The sequence below is a fragment of the Aquarana catesbeiana genome, linkage group LG12 (assembly GCF_042186555.1).
Source record: "Aquarana catesbeiana isolate 2022-GZ linkage group LG12, ASM4218655v1, whole genome shotgun sequence".
Classification (NCBI taxonomy): Eukaryota; Metazoa; Chordata; class Amphibia; order Anura; family Ranidae; genus Aquarana; species Aquarana catesbeiana.
Window position 1 is genome coordinate 20786019 of NC_133335.1, and position 26202 is coordinate 20812220.

General features: G+C 42.4%; 2 protein-coding genes across 2 annotated transcripts in view; both read left to right on the forward strand.

The window, feature by feature from the left end:
* The first annotated feature begins 669 nt into the window (after window positions 1-669).
* Window positions 670-10312, forward strand: LOC141114303 (double-strand-break repair protein rad21-like protein 1). The gene is made up of 7 exons (XM_073607908.1): window positions 670-709; window positions 5138-5367; window positions 5930-6053; window positions 6252-6379; window positions 8358-8487; window positions 8704-8744; window positions 10124-10312. The coding sequence occupies exons 1-7, from the start codon at window positions 670-672 to the stop codon at window positions 10310-10312; spliced, it is 882 nt and encodes a 293-aa protein (XP_073464009.1).
* Window positions 10313-15178: 4866 nt separating this feature from the next.
* Window positions 15179-26202, forward strand: part of SNPH (syntaphilin) — a 64229-nt gene continuing 53205 nt past the window's right edge. The window contains exon 1 of the mRNA XM_073607355.1: window positions 15179-15286. The gene's annotated coding sequence lies outside the window, so the exon portion shown is untranslated. The remainder of the gene's footprint in view (window positions 15287-26202) is intronic.

Below are 26202 nucleotides of genomic sequence, written 5' to 3' on the forward strand. Positions count from 1 at the left end.
AGTGCTAGCAACTCCTGTTTTTGAACCTTTTCTATCATTCACAGTGAAGCACGTGGTGGCACTTCGTCAAAAGACTTGACCCTTTAATTTTCTACATAGAAGAGTAAAGGATTTGCGCATTGACCACAGTTATTACTGAACAATAATTGCTGTGGTTAATGGTGCTTAGATGACCCACATCAGGACTAGAAGATACTGTATTTTCTCCCCTGTTCTTGGAGTTTTTTTTTTGCCAGGTCAATGGCCAACTATGTAAAAATAATCTTTGTTGTCCTGTTAAAACCGCTTTTTTGATTCACTGGTTACTTTCTCTGGTAGGGCAGCCCGTGCCTATTTCTAGTAATGTACATTGTTTTGTCCGCAGCTGATTTAGGTAACACAGACCCAGAAATGCCAACAGCTGATTTAGGTAACACAGAACTTGAAACCGCAACAGAAAATCCTGAAGCTGGAAATAGCAGCTCACTTCAGTCTGAAGTTAGCTTTGTACTGGAACCAGTGGACGTTACAGGTACTTAAAATATGGTTCTAACAAGTAGGCTATGTTAAATAGTATAGTACATATATAACCAAAAATTATATGGACACCCCTCCAAATAATAACATTTCAGGTGTTTCCAGTGAATGGTGCTGTTCTTGCTACAGCACACAGACAATTTAGACAATAGCATGACTGTGCCCCTGTGCACAAAACTCCATAAAGACATTGGTGAGTTTGGTGTGAATGTGGCCTGAACAGAGCCCTGACTTTTGCTGAACACCTTTGTGATAAATTGAAGGCCAATTGTAAGACCGGTTGTGAGTAGGTGCAGCAGGGTGTGACGGTAGAGTCCAGATAGAAAAACAGGAATTTATTGTAATGGAAAACCAGCAATACACAACATACCTAGCGGGAAGGCAACCCGACCGGGAGCACTCGCAACATGTAACAGCAATGTGACAGAGGATGGTAGTCTCATGTAAGCTGACAGCATCTGTCTCTAGGAGTGGAGTGAGACCTGGCCAGTCCATTCCCAAATGGGGAGATTTTGAGAAAAGATGGTGTGTCCCAGCACTTTCCCTTCTGCTCTGGAAACTTTCCCTGACACTAAGCACTGTCCCTGATAGATGGGTGACCTGTCCCCACTCTGACCACTCACAATTTCCATGCCAAACCTGGGAGCCAGGGTCTTAAACAGACTCTGCTGTACCCAAGATGGCCACCAAAGTTACATGGAGTGCCAGCATCCAATCGCATGCCGCCTCTCTGTGACCGAGCAAACCATAGCGGAACTAAGTTCCTCTCGACTTCCTGCTCCATCTGCATTGTCACTGTAGATGAGCGCCACCTGCAGTGGAGAAAATAGAGTGCACTTGCCTACAAGGTCTTCCTACACAAAATCAGTATCTGACCTCACAAATGCTCTTTTGTTTTAATGGGCAAAAAATTTCCACAGTCCAACTTCAAAGTCTTGTGGAAAGCCTTGTCAGAGGAGTGGACCTCTCTCACTGATCAAAAAGAAAGGGGGTGCCTCTTCCCCTGACCACCAATGTAGAAGGCATTACTCCACTGACCACCAATGACTGTGTTTTCTTTTTTACTCATCATTATCTTTTTATGTTTAATTTTGTGGTTGTTACTGAACTTACTGAAAATAAATATAACATATAGAGCAGGTGGTTACATAGTTGGTAAGGTTGAATAAAGACAACAGCCCATCCAATTCAATCTGTGTAGGTGTGTGTGTAGAAAAATAATTTCTCATATCCCCGTATATTGTTTTCGCTAAGATACACGTCCAAGAGTCTTTTAAAACTATCCATACTTCCTGCCAACACCACCGATTGTGGAAGAGAGTTCAACATCCTTACCACACTGACAGTGAAAAAACCCCTACACAGCTTGAGGTTAAACTGCTTCTCCCCCTGTCTCATTGTGCGGCCCGTGTCCTCCTACACTCCCAGAGACTGAAAAGTTTCATACTTACGCTGGAACCACCATTGAGATATTTGTAAATCGCTATCATATCTCCTCTCAAGCGTCTATTCTCGAGGGAGAATACATTTAGTGCTTGTAAGCATTCCTCATTATGTCCTTCAGTCCCCATATTGGGCCCTCCAGGGTCCTCCTCTACACTGTAAAGCGCTGCGCAAACTGTTGGCGCTATATAAATCCTGTATAATAATAATCACAATAATAATGTCACATTTTAATAACCTAATATGCGGCTCTCCCTGTCAGCGCGAACAGAGGAATGCCATTTACCGGAACTTCCTGGTTCAACACGATCAGTTGTGATTGGTCACAGCTGATCACGTGGTAAGGAGCCTCCGACAGAGGCTCCATACCTGATCGGAGATGCAGTGTGTCAGACTGCCCTGCGGGTGCACGCCGGCATGTTATTCTGCTGGACGTCATATGACGCCCAGTCAGGATAACAGATCCACCGCCCGGCCGTCATTCTGCTATAGGCCGGGTGGGAAGTGGTTAAAGTATAACTAAAGGCAAAACTTTTATTTTAGTTTTGGATAGAGTGGAGAGGGATTAGAACCCCTGCAGTCTGTGCTGCTTATTGCTGTCTGTGCCCCCATTAGGAAGATTCACCCTCTCTATTTGTCCTGTTTAACATTATCATTGAAAGTGAATGTAAAATAAAATTACAAATTGTGGATTGTCCCCAGAAATGTAATAAAGGGGACATGTTCCAATGGGGACACTAGTTCTGGCAACCCCAAGTAATTCCCTTGATTTGCAGGTGTTTCCTCTCACTTCCTGTTTGGCTATGGGACATGAAGTGAAGTTAAATCTCCCCAATGGGACAAAGATGGCAAAAACAAAAGGTTTTTATTAGCCAAATGTACATACATAGTATAGACAAATGCAAACAGGGTACAGTCTTAGTTGCAAATGTCAGTATATTATTGCCATTTAGGAGTCTATGAGTTTCTTACAACTAAAGATAATACATGTGTTAGTACAAATTGCTCCTTTTTTCTTTTTTTTTTATACCAGTTGCTATCGATAATTGTGATGTAAACTATCATCATCTTATAATGTATTAAAAGTAAAACAATAAATGATAAAACCTTGGAGGTGGATACCTCCTTAACCAATTGTGCTGTCATCTCCCCAGAACCCCAAAACTATGTTCTCCCACTTTCTTCTTACATTATATATAACTCTACCGTGGTATACAAAAATTCTATCTTAGATATCACTTGGTATAGTTTCCTTGGAGTTTATCCATCTTCCCTACACTTTATTGAATTTTTTTGCACTTCCCCTTGTTTCATAAGTCATTTTATACAGCATGATATTGGCATTAACTAGTTCTTTCCAAGCAGATAATGTAAGATGGTCCCTTTTTTATCCAGTTGAGGACAATTAGCTTCCTTACATAATAAAATAGTAGTCTCAGGAGCGTTCTCGTATTGTTACTTGTGACTTCATCTTTTATAATACCTAAGAGACCCAACAATGGGCTACATATGTTCGGGAGATCAAACGTATCTGCAAGAAATTGGGTTATCTGCGACCATAAGGGCCGTATCCTATTGCAGTCCCATACCATGTGCATAAAAGTACCATCTGCTGCTAAACATTTATGACGTGTGGGGTTGTCTCTTCTACCCATCCGATATAATCTGTGTGGGGTATAATACATTTGATGCAGGTAACTCAGTTGTATCAGTTTGTCCCTGGCAGAAATAACCATGGGCATATATGAAGTCAGAACTTCCTCCCATTGTGACTCTGTTAGTTCTGGAATTACAGCGGTCCACCTGTCTTATTTTCTTTTCCCTCGGGTGTTTTTTTTTCCATGAGTACAGTATAATATGTAGATATTTGTTTGGTATGATCAGGTGCAGCAAGGAGTGTTTCTAGTTTAGTGTTTTCTAGAAGTATTGGCCCCATCCCAAATTGAGCATGGGCTGCATTTCTCATCCCGGTGAATTGAAATGTTCAGGAATCGGGGACACCCAGCTCACTCTTCAGCTGCGCAAATGTCTTTAGTTCGCCATTGTCATACAATTGGTGCATGTACGTAAGGCCAAATTTGGCCCATCTATGTCCGTCCTCTAGGTGAAAAAATTCTTTCAATCCTCATAGGAGGTCGCCACAGCTGCCTCCACCGCAATTGCAGCATTGTTTAGCTGTGGAAACTGTCCAATCCAGGCGATTTACCCGGTTTAAAGGAGGAGATGGCATAATGTATTTCTTCTTGTGTAATGGGGTGTTCCAAAGTGGCGCTATCCCCCTGAGTCCAGAGAAGGGAGATTCGGGTTCTCCAAATAGGAGGACAGCTACTGATCTGTACGTCTTGGACTGGGACTGTTGGAGGGTTTCATAGAATTCCAAAAATGTGTTCAGAATATTTTGAGAGTCTCTCACCAAGTCTCCCCTTGGGTGTCTAAGTTGTAGTACAGAGGTTGGAGCATATATAGGTTTCGCTAGAAATGCTAGTAAGCGGCCACAAAAATAAACTTTACACAAGTTATAACCCTCTCTTGCTCTAATTAAAATGATAAAAAAAAGTTTTGCTTTAATCTTCCACTTAGACTGGAAACAGAGAGAAGCAGCAGGCTATGGTCACCAAAGGGATAAGCCAACCTGTGGAGGTTGCTTTACTAAGGAACAGGATTGAAAAGCAAAGGGAATTAACACTTTAAAGCCCCTGTAAAACACACCAAATATTATGTTATTAAAACGTGACATTATTATTGTTTTTATTATACAGGATTTATATAGCGCCAACAGTTTGCGCAGCGCTTTACAATGTAGAAGAGGACCCTGGAGGGCCCTGCTCCTGGAGCTTATCATTTAAAGGGAGAGGGAGGTGGTACAAAAGGTAATAGCTGCGGGGGGATGATTTGATGGGGGTGGGTCAAGTACAGTTGTTAGGTGGATATGGGATAGGCTCAATAAATGAGTTTTCAGGGATCACCTAAATGCAGACAGAGTAGGTGCTGACCAGACATTCTGGGGCAGGGAGTTCCAGAGGATGGGAGAGGCTCTGGAGAAGTCCTGGAGGCGAACATGGGAGGAGTTAACAAGGGAGCTAGAAAGCAGCAGGTCTTAGGAGGAGCGGAGACATTACAATAATACAACTAACATTCTAGTTGAATGGTTTCTAAAGATTTGTTTTTCTGTATTCAGAAATTGAAAAGAGGAAGAGAACAAGAAAAAAAAGGAATCTTATGGTGGATGATTTAAAACAGATCTCAAGCAACTCCTTCCGTCAGCAACTGGAAGACACGTCAGATACCCTGACCATCTCGGATATTGCTCCCCCCACACGCTGCATGATGGAGTGGAAGAAAACTGGAGGGGTTCCATGGCTGCTGTCCGAGCCGGCTCAGCCAATAATCAGCGCTGACCTTCAATTGGTAAGTTTGTAAGTCTGTAAAAATTGTAATTCCCCAACTGGGACTTCAGAGATCTCATCAAGAACGTTTTCATATTAGATTTCTTTAAAGCAGAGTTCCACTGTTTTTTTCAACTTGGAATCAATCCATTGCCTATCCTCATTTTTATTTAAAATGGCAAATCATTTTTTTGGGGGGGGTTAATACCTTTTTTTTCTATATTGTATGGAGCACTTCCGGCTTCGGACACCTAGGTGATGACATAACTAGGCAATTCCCATGAACTACTGGGATATGCAGCCAAGTCGCACTGACATGCAGCTTTGAAATTTGACATTCAAAGTCTGATTTGGTGTGACCGGGGGCTAAGAAAAACAAATGTTGCTGTTTTAATGGTAATGATGGACAGCATCCTATATATATTGTTTTACATTTGCCCATCGGTCCACTTTAATTTTTATAACAAACACATCACCGGAAAGTCAAAATTCCCATCTAAGAAATTTTTTTTTTTTTTTTTATAATATATAATGTTTCACTTTACTGCAGACTTTTGCATGTATACTAATATAATTCTGTTCAGCTGTTTACACAAAACCAGAGATCAGACTCTAGAAATAAGAAGCAGTCGGCTGCTACTAAAAAAGCACAAGAAACACCAGCAGAACCCGAAGTTGAAACACATCTGCAAGATCAAGAGGAACAGGGTAAGAATATTATGGACAATCTGCTTTATAGTGTCAGTGATGAATGTGCGGGTAGATTGGGTAGATGATTTCACTGTATCCTGCAGCAATGAGATTCAGATGGGTGCTGGACTCGGTTCTTAATGAAAGAATAATGTTTCTTGAATATCCGTTCCTCATCTGTAAGACATTGATTGCCTATTCTTTTAATCATTGCAGATCTACCACAGCTTGAGGCTGCTGCAGTGACAGATGTCAGCTCCAACTACACTGAAGAGCCCTCAGAAATGCCTGAATTGGCAAGCATTGACCAGACAGTTGACCAAGAGAGCAGCCTGGTACAAGAGGTGAGGAGAAATTATTTTGAATATTTGAGGTCCAAAGGAGAGGTTACCTATGTTTCACATTCAGCGTGTACATCTGAATTCAGTGTGTATCATCTGTTGAAGTACAGGGGGTTGGCTGTGTTACTAAGGCTGACCATATAAACGACCTGCTCTTTTTTTTTTGTGGTCAAATAAGTTTTCATTAAACCATTTTAGATATGACATTACATGTTACAGAATAAAAGAGGAAAATAGTAAAAACATTGGTCTCAAGGAGATTCTCAAAAAGAGAGTGAACAGTCAGATACAAATATTATCTGTACAGCTAAATAGGGTACAGATAGGCCTCTAGAACTCACAGGGAGGCCATGAATGTGAAGTACCAACGAGCTAAAAAAACTTATCAGTAGCTAATGTAAAAAGAAACAAAAAAGGGTTGAAAAAAAGGTGTGTGTGTGTGGGGGGGGGGGGGGGGGGGGGGGCGCGAATAGTTGTGAGGACATCACCTAAATAAGTAAGAAAAACACTAAAAAACGGTAAAAACCAAACGGCAAGTGGTCAAAAGACTGCTCCGCTCAAGGAAATTAGGGAGAGAAGTATTCAAAGACATAAGCACCAAGGGAAAAACAAAAAAAAAGGGAGGGGGGGGGCGAAAAGGGGTTAGATATTGAGTGAGGAGAGCTTGGAAATCGGAAAGATCGCTATAAGCTCGCCGACCTGCTTTTTTTTTTTTTTAACTGCTTTCCTTCTGCCCTAAAGCAGTTTTATTGCTACAGGGCGACAGCTGTATGCTGGGATGACATTTATTCCAGACTTCCATGTGCAGGGGGCACACGCACGTCGCCAGCGGGCACCCGCCGATCATCGGCAATACACAGATAAACAAGGCATATCTCAGTTCTGACAGGGGGAGAAGGAATGGATTCTGTGTTCCTATAAAGCAGGGACTAGAATCCATTACTTCCCCTAGTAAAAGCAGCACGCAGTTAACACACAAACACTGGCTAGGCACGCAGTTAACCCATTGATTGTCCGAGATGTTAACCTCTTCCCAGCCAGTGCCGGTAGTACAGTGGCAGTGCATATTTTTAGCACTGATCACTGTGTTAGTGTTACTGGTCCCCACAAAGTGTCAAAAGTGTCAGATTGCAGTCCCGCTATATACTGCCCCAGGAAGACGACAAATGACGAAACATATGTAGAGCGGGTCACTGGTCCAGGCAAAGTGTCAAAAGTGTCAGTTAGTGTTAGAATGTCGCAGTATCGCAGTCTCGCTGTAAGTCGCTGATTGTCGCCATTACTAGTATAAAAAAAAAACATAAATATATGACAGTTTGTGTATGATATAACGTTTACGTAAATCAATCAATATATGCTTATTGGGTTTTTTTTTACATTGTACGCGTTTTATAGCAGAAAGTAAAAAATATTGTTTTTTTTTTTTCCTCTAAATTGTCAGTCTTTTTTTTGTTTAAAGCCCAAAAAATAAAAAACAGAGGTGATCAAATACCATCAAAAGAAAGCTCTATTTGTGGGGAAAAAGGGACATAAATGTTGTTAAAGTAATGCAGTGCCGTATGACAAACAATGGCCTGGTCATGAATAGGGGTAAATCTTCCGGAGGTCAAGTGGTGAAAGTAATGAATGACAGCAAATACAGAACTACAAGTTATACATGGTTAGATTATAGACATATGAAACCATGCCAAACTTTTGTTATTCACCTTTTAAAATACATCTTCCTCATGCATATTTTGACACTTCCTATCCGTGTTGGGAGTCGAAATGCGGTCTCTTGCACCTCCCTATTGACCAGTAAAGCTGCTCAGCAGGATGCTAAGCCAATGAAAAGGCAGGTGCTGAAACATATAATGTTAGAGGGTACAAATGCCTGCTTCACATAGGGGGACCAGCTAACTAGTTGAACAGCAAGACAGGTATCCTTTTAAAAAAAAAATCTTGAATTTGCATTATTTGCTTATAATTATCACATCCCCAGGAGCCAACTGAGAGTACTGAAGACACCGATGAGCACCGATGGACCAAAAGGACACAGAAGATGCTAAACTTCTTAAAAGTAAGAATCAAATTTCATCAGATGAGTAAAAATGAATGTGTTATGTTTAAAGGTAAATTTTACCATTTGGCTGTAAAGTGTAGTTCCTGGGCTGAAGATAGCGCCAACCGATGTGACCCCTCCCCTGCTGCTGATAATTATCTGTTTTCCATGTGTAAAAATGTAGATTTGAGGCAGCTGGAGTTTTTTGAGTCTTTTTGTGCTGCACTGAAGCCTACAACAAGATATGTTTTAACAGAGAAGTATGTTTTTGTTTTTTGTTTTTTAGTTTCATACTTGCCTATGTGGTTGCAGCATCAGACCGATGCTGTATCTGTCCCCCTCTGTCTCTCTCTACACTGAGAACCCAGCCACCGAACATCGCCAATGGCTCGGTTTTCACAGATCCCTCAGAGGAGAGCTGCTGACTGTCAGTCAGCGTCTCTCCTCTCTGCTTCTCCATGCTCACTGGAGCACTGAGCCGTCTCAGCAGTTTGCTGAGACTGCATCAATCAAGGCAGCTGGCAGATCCAGACTTGGGAAGTCGGGATTATGCGCTGCCTCAACTGATAGCAGTGACGTCAGTGGAGAGCGGACTTCAGACTGTTCTCCGCTGAAAACGGGTCACAGGAGTGCAAAACGAATTACACTCCTGTGACCCAGAGGAGAAGCCAGCCTTAAAAGCTCAGGCTGGACTTCTCCTTTTAATTCAGGTCAAAACTGCATTGATCCAAAAAGGTTTAAGTATTGGACTACTTTCTGAAACATTTGGTAAGGACAGAGAGAATTGTCTCCATATGCGTTTCATACCTGTGTAATATGTGTTAAAATTACCACTTATGGTCTCTATCTGAAGCCCCTGTGACAAGGTGACAACGCAGGAGCACAAGTGAGAGACAAGTACACAGAATTTTAATATAATAATATAATGCAATAAAGTGCTGCCTGCTACTTCTGAGTGGTCTCACAAACTGTAGCCCAGGGCCAGATGTGGCCCTTTATTTGCCTTTATCCAGCCCTTGCAGCACTATTCACTATTGGGGTACAGTTCCTCCCCCTAATACCAAATATGGGGCACTGATTACTCCCACTGATGCAATAAAAAAATTCTATTCCCGCTGGCCAGATGTGGCCCTTTGTTTGTTTGCCTTTATCCAGCCCTTGCAGCACTATTCATCCCACTAATATAAGATACTGTTCTGACACAACAATGGAACATAATTCCTGCCACTGACACCAACAATGCCTGCCACTGACACCAAACATGGGGTACTATTCCTCCCAATGACACCAGCGATGGGGCACTATTCCTCCCGATGACACCAATGATGGGGCACTATTCCTCCCAATGACATCAACAATGGGGCACTATTCCTCCCCACTGACACCAACAAGCGGGCCACTATTCCTTTCACTGACTCCAACAATGGGGTACTATTCCCCCCCCTAATACCAAAGATGGGACACTATTTACTCCCACTGATGCAAGAAAAACATTTTTTATTTTTGCTGGCCGCAGTCCAGCCCCCCTAAAGTCTATAGGACAGTAAACTGGCTCTTTGTTTAGGAAGTTTGGAGACCCCTGATCTAGATGAAGGCAAACTCCAAGCCTGCAGATCTTTTCAATATTCATATGTGACTGCTAACAATCTGCCAGTATGTTGTCGTATTTGATTTTTTTCTTGCCTGATCTTCGGTTTCTTCCACAGAAAATGAACCAGTCTGGAATCAACTCATTTAGTTTGAATAAAATGTGTGAGAACAATAAGAAGAAGCAGGCATCTGCTAAGTTCTACAGCCTCTTGGTGCTAAAGAATCAGAATGCTGTCAGGATGGCACAGAACTCTCCGTATAGTGATATCATTGTCACCCCAGGCCCCAAATTCCACAGCCACTGACTTACTTTTCTGCAACCATATGCTTCATGGTTCCTAATATGCATGTTTTTGTTTTTTTTGTGGTCTTGTATGTTTTCAGTATTATTATTTAAATTAACATATATTTTATTGAACCCTCTGTAACACCGTAGAGTCGTTTTCATGTTATGTTTATGAAATTTCTTTAAAGTGTCTAAAAAGCAATGATTTAGTCTGAGTGTTTATTTTTTTATGTAATATTGTGGGTTAGGGGGTTGGGTATTGCAAAAATATAGTTTACCTAGTATTGGGCAAAAGTTGCCATCATCCCTTTATATTATATTAACATCTTGTATCTCCTCTTAGCGGGACTTTTCCAAGGCAACCAAAAATATTCAAACTCTTAATTGTATAAAAACATATATATTTTATTAGGACTACTTTTTAAAAAGATAACAATTAAATATTAACCACTTCGAAACCAGGCCTATTTCTGACATTTGTTGTTTAAAAGTTAAAATCGGTATTTTTTCCTTGATAATTACTTAGAACCCCCAAACATTAAATATATTTTTTAAGCAGAGACCCTAGAGAATGAAATGGCGCTTGTTGCCATATTTTATGTCACACTGTATTTGCGCAGCAGTCTTTTAAACGCAATTTTTCTGGAAAAAATACACTTTAATGACTTTAAAAAAAAAACTAAGCCGTGAAGTTAGCCTAATTTTTTTGTATAATGTAAAAGATGATGTTACGCTGAGTAAATAGATACCTAACATGTCATGCTTTAAAACTGCGCACACTCGTGGAATGAGGACAAAAACTATGGTACTTAAAATCTGCATAGGCGACACTTTAAAAAAATTTAACGGTTACCTGTTTAGAGTTACAGAGGAGGTCTTGCACTAGAATTATTGCTCTCGCTCTAACGATCATGGCGATACCTCACATGTGTGATTTGAGCTCTGTTTACATTTGTGGGCGCGTCTTGCGTATTCGTTTTCTTTGAAGCGAGCAAGGAGGGATGGAGCACTTTAACTATTTTTTTTTTACCTTATTGTTTATTTTTTCACTGTCCCTTTAAAAAAAAAAATAATTCTGATCACTTTTATTGCTGTCACAAGTAATGTAAACATCCCTTGTGAAAGTAATAGACAGTGACGGGTACTCTTTATGGATGGATCGGGGGTCTAAAAATTGCCAAACCCCTCCTCTGCACTCCAAAGTATTTAAAACACCAAGATCTGCGTTTTTTTTAATACTGACACTTTTTTTAAAAATGGTAATGTTGGCTGCTGAGTAATCCGGAAGTGACGTTGTGACGTTGCTTCTGGGTTTCTACATCAGAGGACCCGATCAAAGCTGAATCTGGCTTTGTCCGGGACTCCAGCCAGCCGGTGGACATGGTGGCTTGGGGCTCCCGGTGGGACGGGAGAACCGGGTGGAGTGGCAGGAGGGGGCGGGGGTGTCCCCTCCTGCTCTTTGTAATAACCGCAGAGCACACGCCTATGCTGAGACTTCAGCTTATCTATTCACCATAGACCAGTGTCATCGCTGAGAATACAACCTATCCATTCACTAGAGAGCAGTGTCATCACTGAAAATACAGCCTATCCATTCACTAGAGAGCAGTGTCATCACTGAGAATACAGCCTATCCATTCACAAGAGAGCGGTGTCATCACTGAGAATACAGCCTATCCATTCACCATAGACCAGTGTCATCACTGAGAATACAGCCTATTCATTCACCATAGACCAGTGTCATCACTGAGAATGCAGCCTATCCATTCACTAGAGACCAGTGACTTTGCTCAGAATGTATCCTATCCATTCACTAGAGACCGGTGACATCACTGAGAATACAGCCTATCCAATCACTAGAGACCAGTGACATCACTGAGAATACAGCCTATCCAATCACTAGAGACCAGTGACATCACTGAGAATACAGCCTATCCAATCACTAGAGACCAGTGACATCACTGAGAATACAGCCTATCCAATCACTAGAGAGCGGTGATATCACTGAGAATACAGCCTATCCAATCACTAGAGACCAGTGACATCACTGAGAATACAGCCTATCCAATCACTAGAGAGTGGTGACATCACTGAGAATACAGCCTATCCAATCACTAGAGACCAGTGACATCACTGAGAATACAGCCTATCCAATCACTAGAGAGTGGTGACATCACTGAGAATACAGCCTATCCAATCACTAGAGACCAGTGACATCACTGAGAATACAGCCTATCCATTTACTAGAGACCAGTGACATCACTGGGAATACAGCCTATCCATTCACTAGAGACCGGTGACATCACTGAGAATGCAGCCTATCTGTTTACTAGGGACCGGTGACATCACTGAGAATGCAGCCTATCCATTCACTAGAGACCAGTGACATCACTGAGAATGCAGCCTATCCATTCACTAGAGACCAGTGACATCACTGAGAATACAGCCTATCCATTCACTAGAGACCGGTGACATCCCTGAGAATACAGCCTATCCATTCACTAGAGACCGGTGACATCACTGAGAATACAGCTATCCAATCACTAGAGACCAGTGACATCACTGAGAATGCAGCCTATCCATTCACCAGAGACTGGTGACATCACTGAGAATGCAGCTTATCCATTCACTAGAGACCAGTGACTTTGCTCAGAATGTATCCTATCCATTCACTAGAGACCAGTGACATCACTGAGAATGCAGCCTATCCATTCACCAGAGACCAGTGACATCACTGAGAATACAGCCTATCCAATCACTAGAGAGCGGTGATATCACTGAGAATACAGCCTATCCAATCACTAGAGACCCAGTGACATCACTGAGAATACAGCCTATCCAATCACTAGAGACCAGTGACATCACTGAGAATACAGCCTATCCAATCACTAGAGACCAGTGACATCACTGAGAATACAGCCTATCCATTCACTAGAGACCGGTGACATCACTGAGAATGCAGCCTATCTGTTTACTAGAGACCGGTGACATCACTGAGAATGCAGCCTATCCATTCACTAGAAACCAGTGACATCACTGAGAATGCAGCCTATCCATTCACTAGAGACCAGTGACATCACTGAGAATACAGCCTATCCATTCACTAGAGACAAGTGACATCACTGAGAATACAGCCCATCCAATCACTAGAGACCAGTGACATCACTGAGAATGCAGCCTATCCATTCACCAGAGACTGGTGACATCACTGAGAATGCAGCTTATCCATTCACTAGAGACCAGTGACTTTGCTCAGAATGTATCCTATCCATTCACTAGAGACCAGTGACATCACTGAGAATACAGCCTATCCAATCACTAGAGACCAGTGACATCACTGAGAATACAGCCTATCCAGTCACTAGAGACCAGTGACATCACTGAGAATACAGCCTATCCAATCACTAGAGAGTGGTGACATCACTGAGAATAAAGCCTATCCATTCACTAGAGACCAGTGACATCACTGGGAATACAGCCTATCCATTCACTAGAGACCAGTGACATCACTGGGAATACAGCCTATCCATTCACTAGAGACCGGTGACATCACTGAGAATGCAGCCTATCCATTCACTAGAGACCAGTGACATCACTGAGAATAAAGCCTATCCCATTCACTAGAGACCAGTGACATCACTGGAATACAGCCTATCCATTCACTAGAGACCGGTGACATCACTGAGAATGCAGCCTATCCATTCACTAGAGACCGGTGACATCACTGAGAATACAGCCTATCCATTCACTAGAGACCAGTGACATCACTGAGAATACAGCCTATCCATTCACTAGAGACCAGTGACATCACTGAGAATACAGCCTATCCAATCACTAGAGACCAGTGACATCGCTGAGAATACAACCTATCCATTCACTAGAGACAGTGACATCACTGAGAATACAGCCTATCCAATCACTAGAGACCGGTGACATCACTTAGAATGCGGTTGAATCGTTTTATCCTTCGGGCAGCTGGGCTTCAGTTTTCTATGTGCATAGTGCCCTTCTCTCCTGTGGACGGCAGTGTGACCCTATGCTTATTATCACCAAGTTGTGTCCCTCAGTGGACTCCGGTGAGTACAAAAATCCTATTCTGTCACAAGATGAGAATTCTGTTACTTTTAAAAACGTTAAAAAAAAACAACAACAATCTTGTTTCCATTATTTCACAGAGGAAAAACCCCAATAGGAAGCATTTCCAAGGATCTGTGCCAAAACCAGATCCCGGATATTCATTAGGTTCTGTGTACCTACTATGTTTACTGCCAGCTCATACTCTCCCTAGCAAACATTACATATCTGTTATTAGCGATAATCTCTGGGACCTACAGTTGGGATTTTAGAAAGCAGTATTTGATTCTGACGTCTGTCTTGTATATGGCGAATCAGTAAGGCATTGCAATGATTAAAACCGATATTTGGGGGGGGGGGGGGGGGGGGGGGGGCTTTACTGATCGATTTAATTATGCACTGGCATCTTATTTAAAGCTTGCTGAATTGTCAGAGAGGTCTTCCCACAGTTTTTGTCATTGCCCTCCATTCATCCTGCAAAAATTCCAGTAACATGAAACAACCCCTACATAGTTCTTACTTTGCTGTTAAACTGCCCAAGAAATATAATATGCTGGTTGATGACTCCATGTTTTAGTTTATATCAAAAACCTGTAAAATACAAGTTTGCTACTCAGAGTGGTCTGATCTTGTGAGGAGAACTTCTTTTAAATTTTTTATTTCTTTAATCTTGGTTACAGTGGGATTAGACGTGGGAGTTGGAAAACTGGTATTTTTTTTTTTTTAAATGCTGTAATACTTTATGATGGACACCAGGTGGCACCATAACAGACTATGTATACAATCCTAAAGGTAATCTTATCCAAGAGAAACCTGCAGGCTGCCAGTGCTGTTGACATCAACAATTGCCCATTGCTTGGCTGTCATGCAGACCTGCTTGCTTCAATGCTTTGAGTCACTAACTCAGAAGTACACAGAGGTAAGACAAAAATGACATACACTTACCTTATATGTATACTTATTCTGGATCAGGAGTTCAGAGAGTATTGAAGCTAAAGGGTGTCGGGCAACTAGCATTGGCAGAGAGTTGTCTATATTGGCTTTTTTAAATGTATATTGGAATATTTTACTCATGTTTTTTAGAGTGGGATTGGAGCCCATTTTTGAGTGAGTTACTTGTTGGTACAGGCTGTGGCTATTGGGTATCGCATATATCACTCACTGGCCACTTTATTAGGTACACCTTGCTAGTACTGGGTTGGACCCCCTTTTGCCTTCATTCCTCACAGCATAGATTCAACAAGGTGTTGGAAACGTTGGATTTTGGTCCATGGTGACATGATAACATCACACGGTTACTGCAGATTTGTCAGCTGCACATCCATGATGCAAATTTCCCGTTCCACCACGTCCCAAAGGTGCTCTATTGGATGAGATGTGGTGAGTGTGGAGGACATTGGAGTACAGGGACCTCATTGTCCAGTGGTGAGATGATTGGAGCTTTGTGACATTATCCTGCTGGAAGGAGCCATCAGAAGATGGGGACACATAAAGGGATGGACATGGTCAGCAACAATACTCAGGTAGGCTGTGGTGTTTAAATCATGATCAACTGGTAGTAAGGGGCCCAAAGTGTGCCAAGAAAATATCCCCCCCACCATTACACCACCACCACCAGCCTGAACCGGTGATACAAGGCAGGATGGATCCATGCTTTCATATTATTTACACCAAATTCTGACCCCACCATCTGAATGTCACAGCTGAAATCCAGACTCATCAGACCAGGCAACGTTTTTCCAATCTTCTATTGTCCAATTTTGGTGACCTGTGCGAATTGTAGCCTCAGTTTCCTGTTCTTAGCTGACAGGAGTGGCACCTGGAGTGGTCTTTTGCTGCTGTAGCCCATCTGCTTCAAAGTTCGATGTGTTGTGCATTCAGAGATGGTATTCTGCATACCTTGGTAAGTGTTGTTTTTTTTTTTAGTTACTGTTGCGTTTCTATCATCTGGAACCAATAAAAAGTAGGAGGGTGGAAGTGGTGCTTTTCTGGGGTGGAGTGTTTTAAACCCCTGGCTTGTGAAGAATCCCTAAATCTATTGAGTGAATTTCTGATATAATAACTGTGCAAATGATACAAAAAACAAGCCAATAAATGTGCAAACCTATTATGCAAATGATCTGGGTAATTTATTGCAACAACCTAGTGCAGTGCTACTGGAATACAGATTTGCAAACAGTCCACCCAGTAATTAATATGTTCCTTATGTGCAAAAACCATAATCTAAAAACGACAATCTGATGTGATATTAAAAATATTTTTAAAAATCGTGCATAAAAACCAACATATTACACTTATAATGCCCTCTAGTGGAGTACTAGAGAAAGTGCTAGTGCGCTAAAAAGTCCATATATCATGACTAAAGTATAAAGCAACCAGCTGAAATAGGACCAAAGGTTTTCCTGTGTGCTACACAGTGGCAAATACTGTGAAGGCGTATTACCCCCTTGTGGGGTGAATGGTTCCGGTGAGTGCATTTCTTATGGGCCACCTTTTAAGAAGCGCCGAATACAGTTTTTTGAAGAGCACCTGTCACTTTATACTTTAGTCATGGTATATGGACTTTTTTAGCGCACTAGCACTTTCTCTAGTACTCCACTAGAGGGCATTATAAGTGTTTTATGTTGGTTTTTGATGCACAATTTGTATATATTTTTATTATCACATCAGATTGTCGTTTTTAGATTGTGGTTTTTGCACATAAGGAACATATTAATTACTGGGTGGACTGTTTGCAAATCTGTATTCCAGTAGCACTGCACTAGGTTGTTGCAATAATTACCCAGATCACTTGCATAATAAGTTTGCACATTTTATTGGCTTGGTTTTTGTATCATTTGCACAGTTATTATATCACAAACTCACTCAATAGTTTTAGGGATTCTTTTTTTTTTATAAATTCTTTATTTTTATTTTTACATGTATCAAAACATTATATAATCATATCAAATAAGGATTCATAGTGCACAACGCCACAGTTATATGTATGTTTCTTCACAAGCCAGGGGTTTAAAACACTCCACCCCAGAACAGCGCCACTTCCACCCTCCTACTTTATATTCATTCTGTTTCCACTTAGGTGGATATATTGGTAGAGGCTGCAGTTCTTCCTCATTGGTTTTTCTCCATAAGCGCGGGGATCTCATATATTCCCAAATATATTTTTACACATAATCTGGAACCAGTCTGCCCATTCTCCTCTGACATCAACAAGGCATTTTCCTCCACACAACTGCCGCTCACTGGATATTTTCTCTTTTTCAGACCATTCTCTGTAAACCCGAGAGATGGTTGTGTGTGAAAATCCCAGAAATATTCAGACCGCTGTCTGGCACCAACAACCATGCCATGTTCAAAGTCATTTAAGGAAGGGCCCAGTAGATGATATGTTTACCAACCCCTTCCCCTACTCTTCATCTTGAAACGTCCCCCTGTGTGCCCACAGCAGCTGCTGGCAGGAGAGGAGAGGAAGCTTGTGCTGGTCACATGAATTATAATGATCTATCATTTTGATAAGAGGATAAGTGGAGAGGAAGGAAGCTGCCAGTGCTTGCGGGGGGGGGGGGGGGAGGGGCGCACAGGGGGGCCTGGACAGTAGATAGAAGGAGCATATATGCTAGAACCAATCCCCCTTGCAGTGCAGCCGGAGGAGGAAAGAAGAGGAGAAGCTGGCGTTTGCAATAAGACAATACAGCCGGACCTCCTGTTCAACAGGTTCCCGGACCCCCCTTTTGAACTGATTTGGCCTGGGCCCAGTACAGAAGGGTTGGCTGTACTGCCTTATCAGCAGCCCTGCTACCGTCTGAAACTTTTCACACAGGTATGTTTTAATGCCAGAATCTGTTCCAGTAAAACTAATGGGTCAAATTCCAAAATGTACACTTGAAGTTCATCTAAACCTGAAAAATAAACTGTAATATATTGCAGTTTACAAGTCTTTAGATGTGTTGGCTGCATTTGTTTTCTTTTTTTTTTCTGGCTTTTTTTTCCCTTTTTATTTTTACCTTGATAACCATAGGTGTGCGCACAGGGTATGCCAGGTGTGCCTGGGCACACCCCAATCACCCTGTGCTGAGCAGATTCCCCCTGCTGCTTGGCTGCAGAGAAAGGGACTGGGGAATCACTGTCATCAGTCCCTTTCTTTGTCTCCAAATTAAGACAATAGGGGTCTGTTTAGACCCCTGTTTTTTAACCAAAGCCCCCCAATGGAGCTTCTAAATTGTAAAAAACAATAACAAAAAATACTGTAAAAAAAAAAAAAAAAAAAATTGTAAAAAAGTAATGAAAAATATATATAAAAAAATAAGCTACTGCTACCAATCTCTGCCCTACTTACATCGTCCACTGCTCTACCAACACTGTCCATTGCCCTACTGTGCTATATATATATATATATATATATATATATATATATATATATATATATATATATATATATATATATATATATATATTATGCAATAGGCTGCGCACGCCTATGTTGATAACATTGTTTGAGATTTCATTGTTGGCAATATCAACAGGTATTTTTATGTTCTTGCAGAAAATGTTCTTAGGCTGGAAAAACTAACACAGCCTTGACATCTAAGAATTTATAAGCTGCAAACACATTACCTTTACATTCTTGTGTTTAGATTTACTTTAATTTCTGCAACATGCCATACCACCAAATATAAAATCCTTTTATGCCATTACCTCAAGTGAACCCTATTTCATTGTATGCGATTCCTGCAATGAATTTCCTGAGAATCCCATGTTCTCTGATGGGGTTTTTAGAATCGATAATCCTTATATTTAGGTCAGTTACTGCTTCGTTGACTACAGGATTGTCACAGCTCTATCTGTTAAAGTGAAGCGCCAATGTGACCCTGAATGACTTTTTCTTTAAAATGACACTACTGTAAAAAAAGGCCGACAATTTTTTTTTTTTTTTTTAATTTATTTTTTCTGCTATAAAACATATCCAATACATTTTTTTAAAATCTCATTTCTTTCATTAAGGCCAATATGTATTCTGCTACATATTTTTGGTAAAAAAAGAAAAAAGCGTATATTGATTGGTTTGCGCAAAAGTCATAGCATCTACAAACTATGGGATATATATACTGGAATTTTTGTGTATATATAAAGTGACAGCGCTGTGAGCAATTCTATTGCAATTCAATGGATATCTAAACATAAACAATGTATCAACTGTGCATGTGAAACTGCTGTAAATATATATGTGAAAAATTACATAAAAATAATATTATTATCAACAATAAAGTGCTAAGCAAGCTAAATCATTATTTTTTTTTTTTATAATTCAATTTTTATTTTATTAAGATTCAGCCTAATGCCCCGTACACACGGTCGGATTTTCCGACGGAAAATGTGTGATAGGACCTTGTTGTCGGAAATTCCGACCATGTGTAGGCTCCATCACACATTTTCCATCGGATTTTCCGACACACAAAGTTTGAGAGCAGGATATAAAATTTTCCGACAACAAAATCTGTTGTCGGAAATTCCGATCGTGTGTACACAAATCCGACGGACAAAGTGCCACGCATGCTCAGAATAAATAAAGAGATGAAAGCTATTGGCCACTGCCCCGTTTATAGTCCCGACGTACGTGTATTACGTCACCGCGTTTAGAACGATCGGATTTTCCAACAACTTTGTGTGACCGTGTGTATGCAAGACAAGTTTGAGCCAACATCCGTCGGAAAAAATCCTAGGATTTTGTTGTCGGAATGTCCGAACAAAGTCCGACCGTGTGTACGGGGCATAACACTCAAATTAGGACAAAAACATGTGTCCATATATGACATTTGCATAATTTCAGAAATTCTATAACACATCTTAAAATATACAGTTCAAAGAAGAAAGAAAAACAAAAGAATAAAAAATAACATACAATATATTATAAAAGCTTGAATTTGCACCGACATCCCCCAATTAAGGAACCCAGCCTCCCCAACTATTCAGGTTCCTAGTATCTCCTAATTCGGCAACCAATCCCTAAATCAGTACAGAAAGTGGGGGTTGTATCTTCTTAAAGCTAAATCATTAATATACAGTATCTCACAAAAGTGAGTACAGCCCTCACATATTTGTAAATATTTTATTATATCTTATTATTTGACAACACTGAAGAAATGACACTTTGCTACAATGTAAAGTAGTGAGTGTACAGCTTGTATAACAGTGTAAATTTGCTGTCCCCTTAAAATAACTCAACACAGCCATTAACGTCTAAACCGCTGGCAACAAAAGTGAGTACACCCCTAAGTGAAAATGTCCAAATTGGGCCCAATTAGCCATTTTCCGTCCACAGTGTCATTTGACTCCTTAGAAGGTCTCAGGTGTTAATTGGGACTCTCTAATACTGGTCACCGGAAGTTTAACATGGAAAATGGCAAAGAACTCTCTGAGGATCTGACAAAAAAGAATTGTAGCTCTACATAAAGATGGCCTAGGCCAGTGATGGTGAACCTTGGCACTCCAGATGTTTTGCAACTACATTTCCCATGATGCTCTGGCACTCTGCAGTGTAGATGAGCATCATGGGAAATGTAGTTCCAAAACATCTGAGGTGCCAAGGTTCGCCATCACTGGCCTAGGCTATAAGAAGATTGCCAAGACCCTGAAACTGAGCTGCACCAAGACCATACAGAGGTATAACAGGACAGGTTCCTCTCAGAACAGGCCTCGCCATGGTCGACCAAAGAAGTTGAGTGCACGTGTTCAGCATCATATCCAGAGGTTGTCTTTGGGAAATAGATGTATGAGTGCTGCCAGCATTGCTGCAGAGGTTGAAGGAGTGGGGGTTCAGCCTGTCAGTGCTCAGACCATACTCCGCACACTGCATCACATTGGTCTGCATGGCTGTCGTCCCAGAAGGAAGCCTCTTCTAAAGATGATGCAAAAGTAAGCCCGCAAACAGTTTACTGAAGACAAGCAGACTAAGGACATGGATTACTGGAACCATGTCCTGTGGTCTGATGAGACCAAGATAAACTTATTTGGTTCAGATGGTGTCAAGCATGTGTGGCGGCAACCAGGTGAGGAGTACAAAGACAAGTGTGTCTTGCCTATAGTCAAGCATGGTGGTGGGAGTGTCATTGTCTGGGGCTGCAATAGGTGCTACCGGCACTGGGGAGCTACAGTTCATTGAAGGAACCATGAATGCCAACATGACATACTGAATCAGAGCATGATCCCCTCCCTTCGGAGACTGGGACACAGGGCAGTGTTCCAACATAACGACCCCAAGCACACCTTGCTAAAGAAGCTGAGGGTAAAGGTGATGGACTGGCCAAGCATGTCTCCAGACCTAAACCCTATTGAGCATCTGTGGGGCATCCTCAAACGGAAGGTGAAGGAGAGCAAGGTCTCTAACATCCACCAGCTCTGTGATGTCATCATGGAGGAGGGGAAGAGGACTCCAGTGGCAACCTGTGAAGCTCTGGTGAACTCCAAGCCCAAGAGGGTTAAGGCAGTGCTGGAAAATAATGGTGGCCACACAAAATATTGACACTTTGGGCCAAAATTGTACTCACTTTTGTTGCCAGCGTATTAGACATTAATGGCTGTGTGTTGAGTTATTTTGAGGGGACAGCAAATTTACACTGTTATACAAGCTGTACACTCACTACTTTACATTGTAGCAAAGTGTCATTTCTTCAGTGTTGTCACATGAAAAGATAGAATAAAATATTTACAAAAATGTGAGGGGTGTACTCACTTTTGTGAGATATTGTATACAATTATATAAATGGTAAATATAGTGTAGACTCCTTAAAAAAAAAAAATAAAAAAATGAAAAGTTATTAAGTGAACAAAATTCAGAAACTAGTCCCACAAATAAAGTCCTCTTTATCAAAGCAATAGATCAATATAATCCATGTGTCCAGCACAAGCTTCTTCAATCAAGTGAATCTTCTTCTATTGCTTCAAATGCACCTTCTGTGAAAAAATTTATGCCTAAAATGAACTCACCATATTGCAATGTCAGCAGCGCATTTTCTTTATAAACTAAACTCAGCAGGGACCATAGACGAACGATCACTCTCCAATGCTATAGACATCTCAGATCCTCAGAAGCTCAACATATAGAGGTGAGAGAAGAGAACCTCGCAGTGTAAGATCTTTTAAAAAAAACAGCTGAAAGTGTATTAAAAAATAGTGCACTCACATTCTAAAGTGTCTAACCCGACATCGATAAATAAGCATATGAATAAATCTAGTTCCTCCCAATTTTACCAATGCCACTAGCGGATACACATCCAACTGAGCTTGATAGTAGCACTGCAAACACCTGCCCTACTTACGTTTCGTCATTTATCGTCTTCCTGGGGCAGTATATAGCGGGACTGCATTCTGACACTTTTGACACTTTGTGGGGACCAGTGACACTAACACAGTGATCAGTGCTAAAAATATACACTGTCACTTTACTAATAACACTGGCTGGGAAGGGGTTAAACATCCAGGGCGGTTAAATGTGTCCCTAGCTAATGTTTTTGTGTACACAGTGTGCTGCTTTCACTAACGGATATGCTGGATTTTATTCCCTGCTTAGCAGGGAAACAAAATAGAACACATCCCTGCTGACAGGACAGAGCTCTGCTTTGTTTACATAGACAGAGCTCCATCCTGTGTGTCTCCTGGCCGATCATCCATTGGCCAGCACCTGCTGATCGGCTTTTGCTGTGTCTAATCACAGCAGAAGCGGCACGCCCCTACCCAGAAGTGCAGAATCAGGTATATATAGAACAAATACAGAATGGCCGCCCTTTAGCAGTATATCTGTCAGTGGTGGCCTGTCCATAAAGGGTGCATGGGCGCCGCCCCCCCATCCGTGCGTCCAGCCCCCTGATCTACATATAGGGCGCCGGACCATGGATTCCAATGGGGGAGGGAGTGTTTTTTTGAAGCATGTGGTTAGAGCCAGAGGCTCTAATAGGCTTCAAAAAAGGGTGGGCTCCCAGTTGTGTGAGATAGTGAATGAATATTTGCTATTTTCACACTCGGGGGTTGATTTACTTAAAGGCCAATAGACTGTGCACCTTGCAAAGTGCAGTTGCTCCAGAGCTTAGTAAATGAGGTAAAGCTTCACTTTACAAAGAGTACCCAATAACACGCAAGGAGAATAATAAAAAACTGCATTTTTGCTTGCACATGATTGGTTGATGAAAGTAAGCAGAGCTTCTGTTCATTTATTAACTGGAGCAATTGCTCTTGCAGTGTGGAACTGCACTTTGCAAAGTGCACAGTCTTTTTACCTTTAGTAAATCAACCCCTATATCTCCTCCCTGCCAATCAGGAAGCAGGTCTGAGACCTGTTTACAGATTGGCCAAAACGTCGGGCGATCTTATTGGACGCCTAACGCTTAGGAGGAAGAAGTGGAGACACACAGCGGAAGCCGATGGAGGAGCAGACACCGAAGCCGCTGCTTACACTTCTCCACCCGCCGTGATGGAGGGCACACCAGAGCCGCTGCTTGCACCTCGCCACCTGCCATGCTGCAGGAGCCACCAGAGCCGCTGCTCGCACCTCACCACCTGCCGTGCTGGAGGGGACAGCAGAGCCGCTGCTCACACCTCACCACCTGCCGTGCTGGAGGGGACACCAGAGCCGCTGCTCGCACCTCACCACCTGCCGTGCTGGAGGGGACAGCAGAGCCGCTGCTCACACCTCGCCACCTGCAGTGCTGGAGGGGACAGCAGAGCCGCTGCTCACACCTCGCCACCTGCAGTGCTGGAGGGGACAGCAGAGCCGCTGCTCACACCTCGCCACCTGCAGTGCTGGAGGGGACAGCAGAGCCGCTGCTCACACCACGCCACCTGCAGTGCTGGAGGGGACAGCAGAGCCGCTGCTCACACCTCACCACCTGCCGTGCTGGAGGGCACACCAGAGCCGCTGCTCGCACCTCACCACCTGCTGTGCTGGAGGGGACACCAGAACCGCTGCCCGCACCTCGCCACCTAGATGGGGCCTGCCCACTGTGCTGTAGGTGACACTGGAGTAGCTGCCTGCACCCCCCCCCCCACCTAGATGGGATAAGGACCAACCAGCAGACGGCCGCCCTGGTGGGGGGGGGGTGTTTACACCCCCCCCCCAAAAGAAAAACCGCCAGCCTCCACTGAAATCTGCTATAGTGCGGTCAGCAAGTGGCTTTAATGCATGTGTTGTAAAGCAAACACAATGCACGTGTCATAAAAAGCATTGTTATTTGATGAGGCTGCTCAGATCTCTGTGCTGCAGGTTAAAAAAATGAGGCATGTTCAATTTCTGTGCATTTTTATGCGCTGGGATGGCCAATAGAACAATGAACACATGTGTAAATGCATTTAACGCATAATAAAAGATGCATTAAAAAACTGACAAAAGCATACACAGATATATGTGACCCTGGCCTTAGCTGCACATAAAGTTGTGTACAGAGAATATTTATTTTTAGAGGTGACAGCTTCCAGCACATATCATTTAGTGTGATATTTTGTATTCACTTTTGAACAAACCTGATACATTTTGTGTGGAGTATTTGGAAGCATCCCAACCAGACTGTGTTTGTTTTTGTAATGATACTTCAGAATTAAGTGTGTTGAGTCATTGCAGATGTTTTGGGTCAATCTATCCAATCTATGTAAAAGACCTTCCCAACTCCTTCACTTATGTAGCACCCTCCTAGTTAGGCTGCTAGGATATTGGGTACATTTTGTCTTTTTTTGGCTTCTTTTGTAATCATTGGAGTAGTTGTTGAATTCTGTTGGCTGTTCTGGGTTTTGAAGGGTGCGAGTTTGATTGCTTTCCCCTGCCTTCCAGGAAGTGCTGGAACATAAGAGTGGAGCAATGTGCAGCATGAATATCTATGGTGCTGCAGCCAATCCCTGGGGAGGTGTGCCCAGAAGGTGGATGAGAAGCACATAAATAGTCTGAGCTCAGCTGTAGAACAGGGATTTTTCCACCTGTTCAGGTCCACCTCCCACTGTTCTGATGTTCACAGTTGCTGATCACAGAGGTCCTTGCTGTGGCAGAGCCGGGGGCCTACATCTGGAAGGGTATCAGACAGTGGCGTCGCTAGGAGGTGGCTTTTGGGGCTATAGCCCTGAATCTGGGGCCCATAGCCCAGAGTCTCTGCAGGGGTCCCCGGGGACCCTGATGTAAGGGGGGGCTCTCTGGGGACCCTGATGTAAGTGGGCGCCTCTCTGGGGATATATACACACACGTATATTACTGTATATGCATGTGTATGCCCGCCCAAGCATATGACTTTCTTTACTACGCTGCTATGGGCTCTATCTCCAGATCTTTTGTAGACCTAGCAAAGCACCTGGTATCGGACATCCTGAGACTTCACCTAAGGATTCCGTCTGCATAGCTTCACTGGAAGGCACCTGGAGGAAGCTGAATGGGCACAGCTGTTCCCCTGGCCACGTACTGCTTTGTTGTAGGATCCTAGTGACTAAGCACTATTGGGATTGCTGGGCCTTGTAGTTCCCCTCCTGATCGGTACATACCTACCAGTCCTCTCCAGTATTGTGGAAGGACTCTGAGCTAAGAAGTTCCTCTACTGAGAGGTACATACGGTAGTCTCCTCTGATTTCTTGTGGGAGGACTGTCCTTGAAAGCTGGGTCAGGTAATTCCCCTCTTGAGGAATACATGCCTCTGGCCTCTACTCATCTCTCACAGGAGGATTGTATGCTGAGCAGAACTGTTTCCTGAAGATTGCAACCTAGAGAGGAGCGTCCTCTTGTTGCGATAGTGTTTCTGGAATATGCCATACTACCCCACACCCCATCAAAGTTATTTAACAATAAAACCCCAAAAAGATGTCCCCTAGACT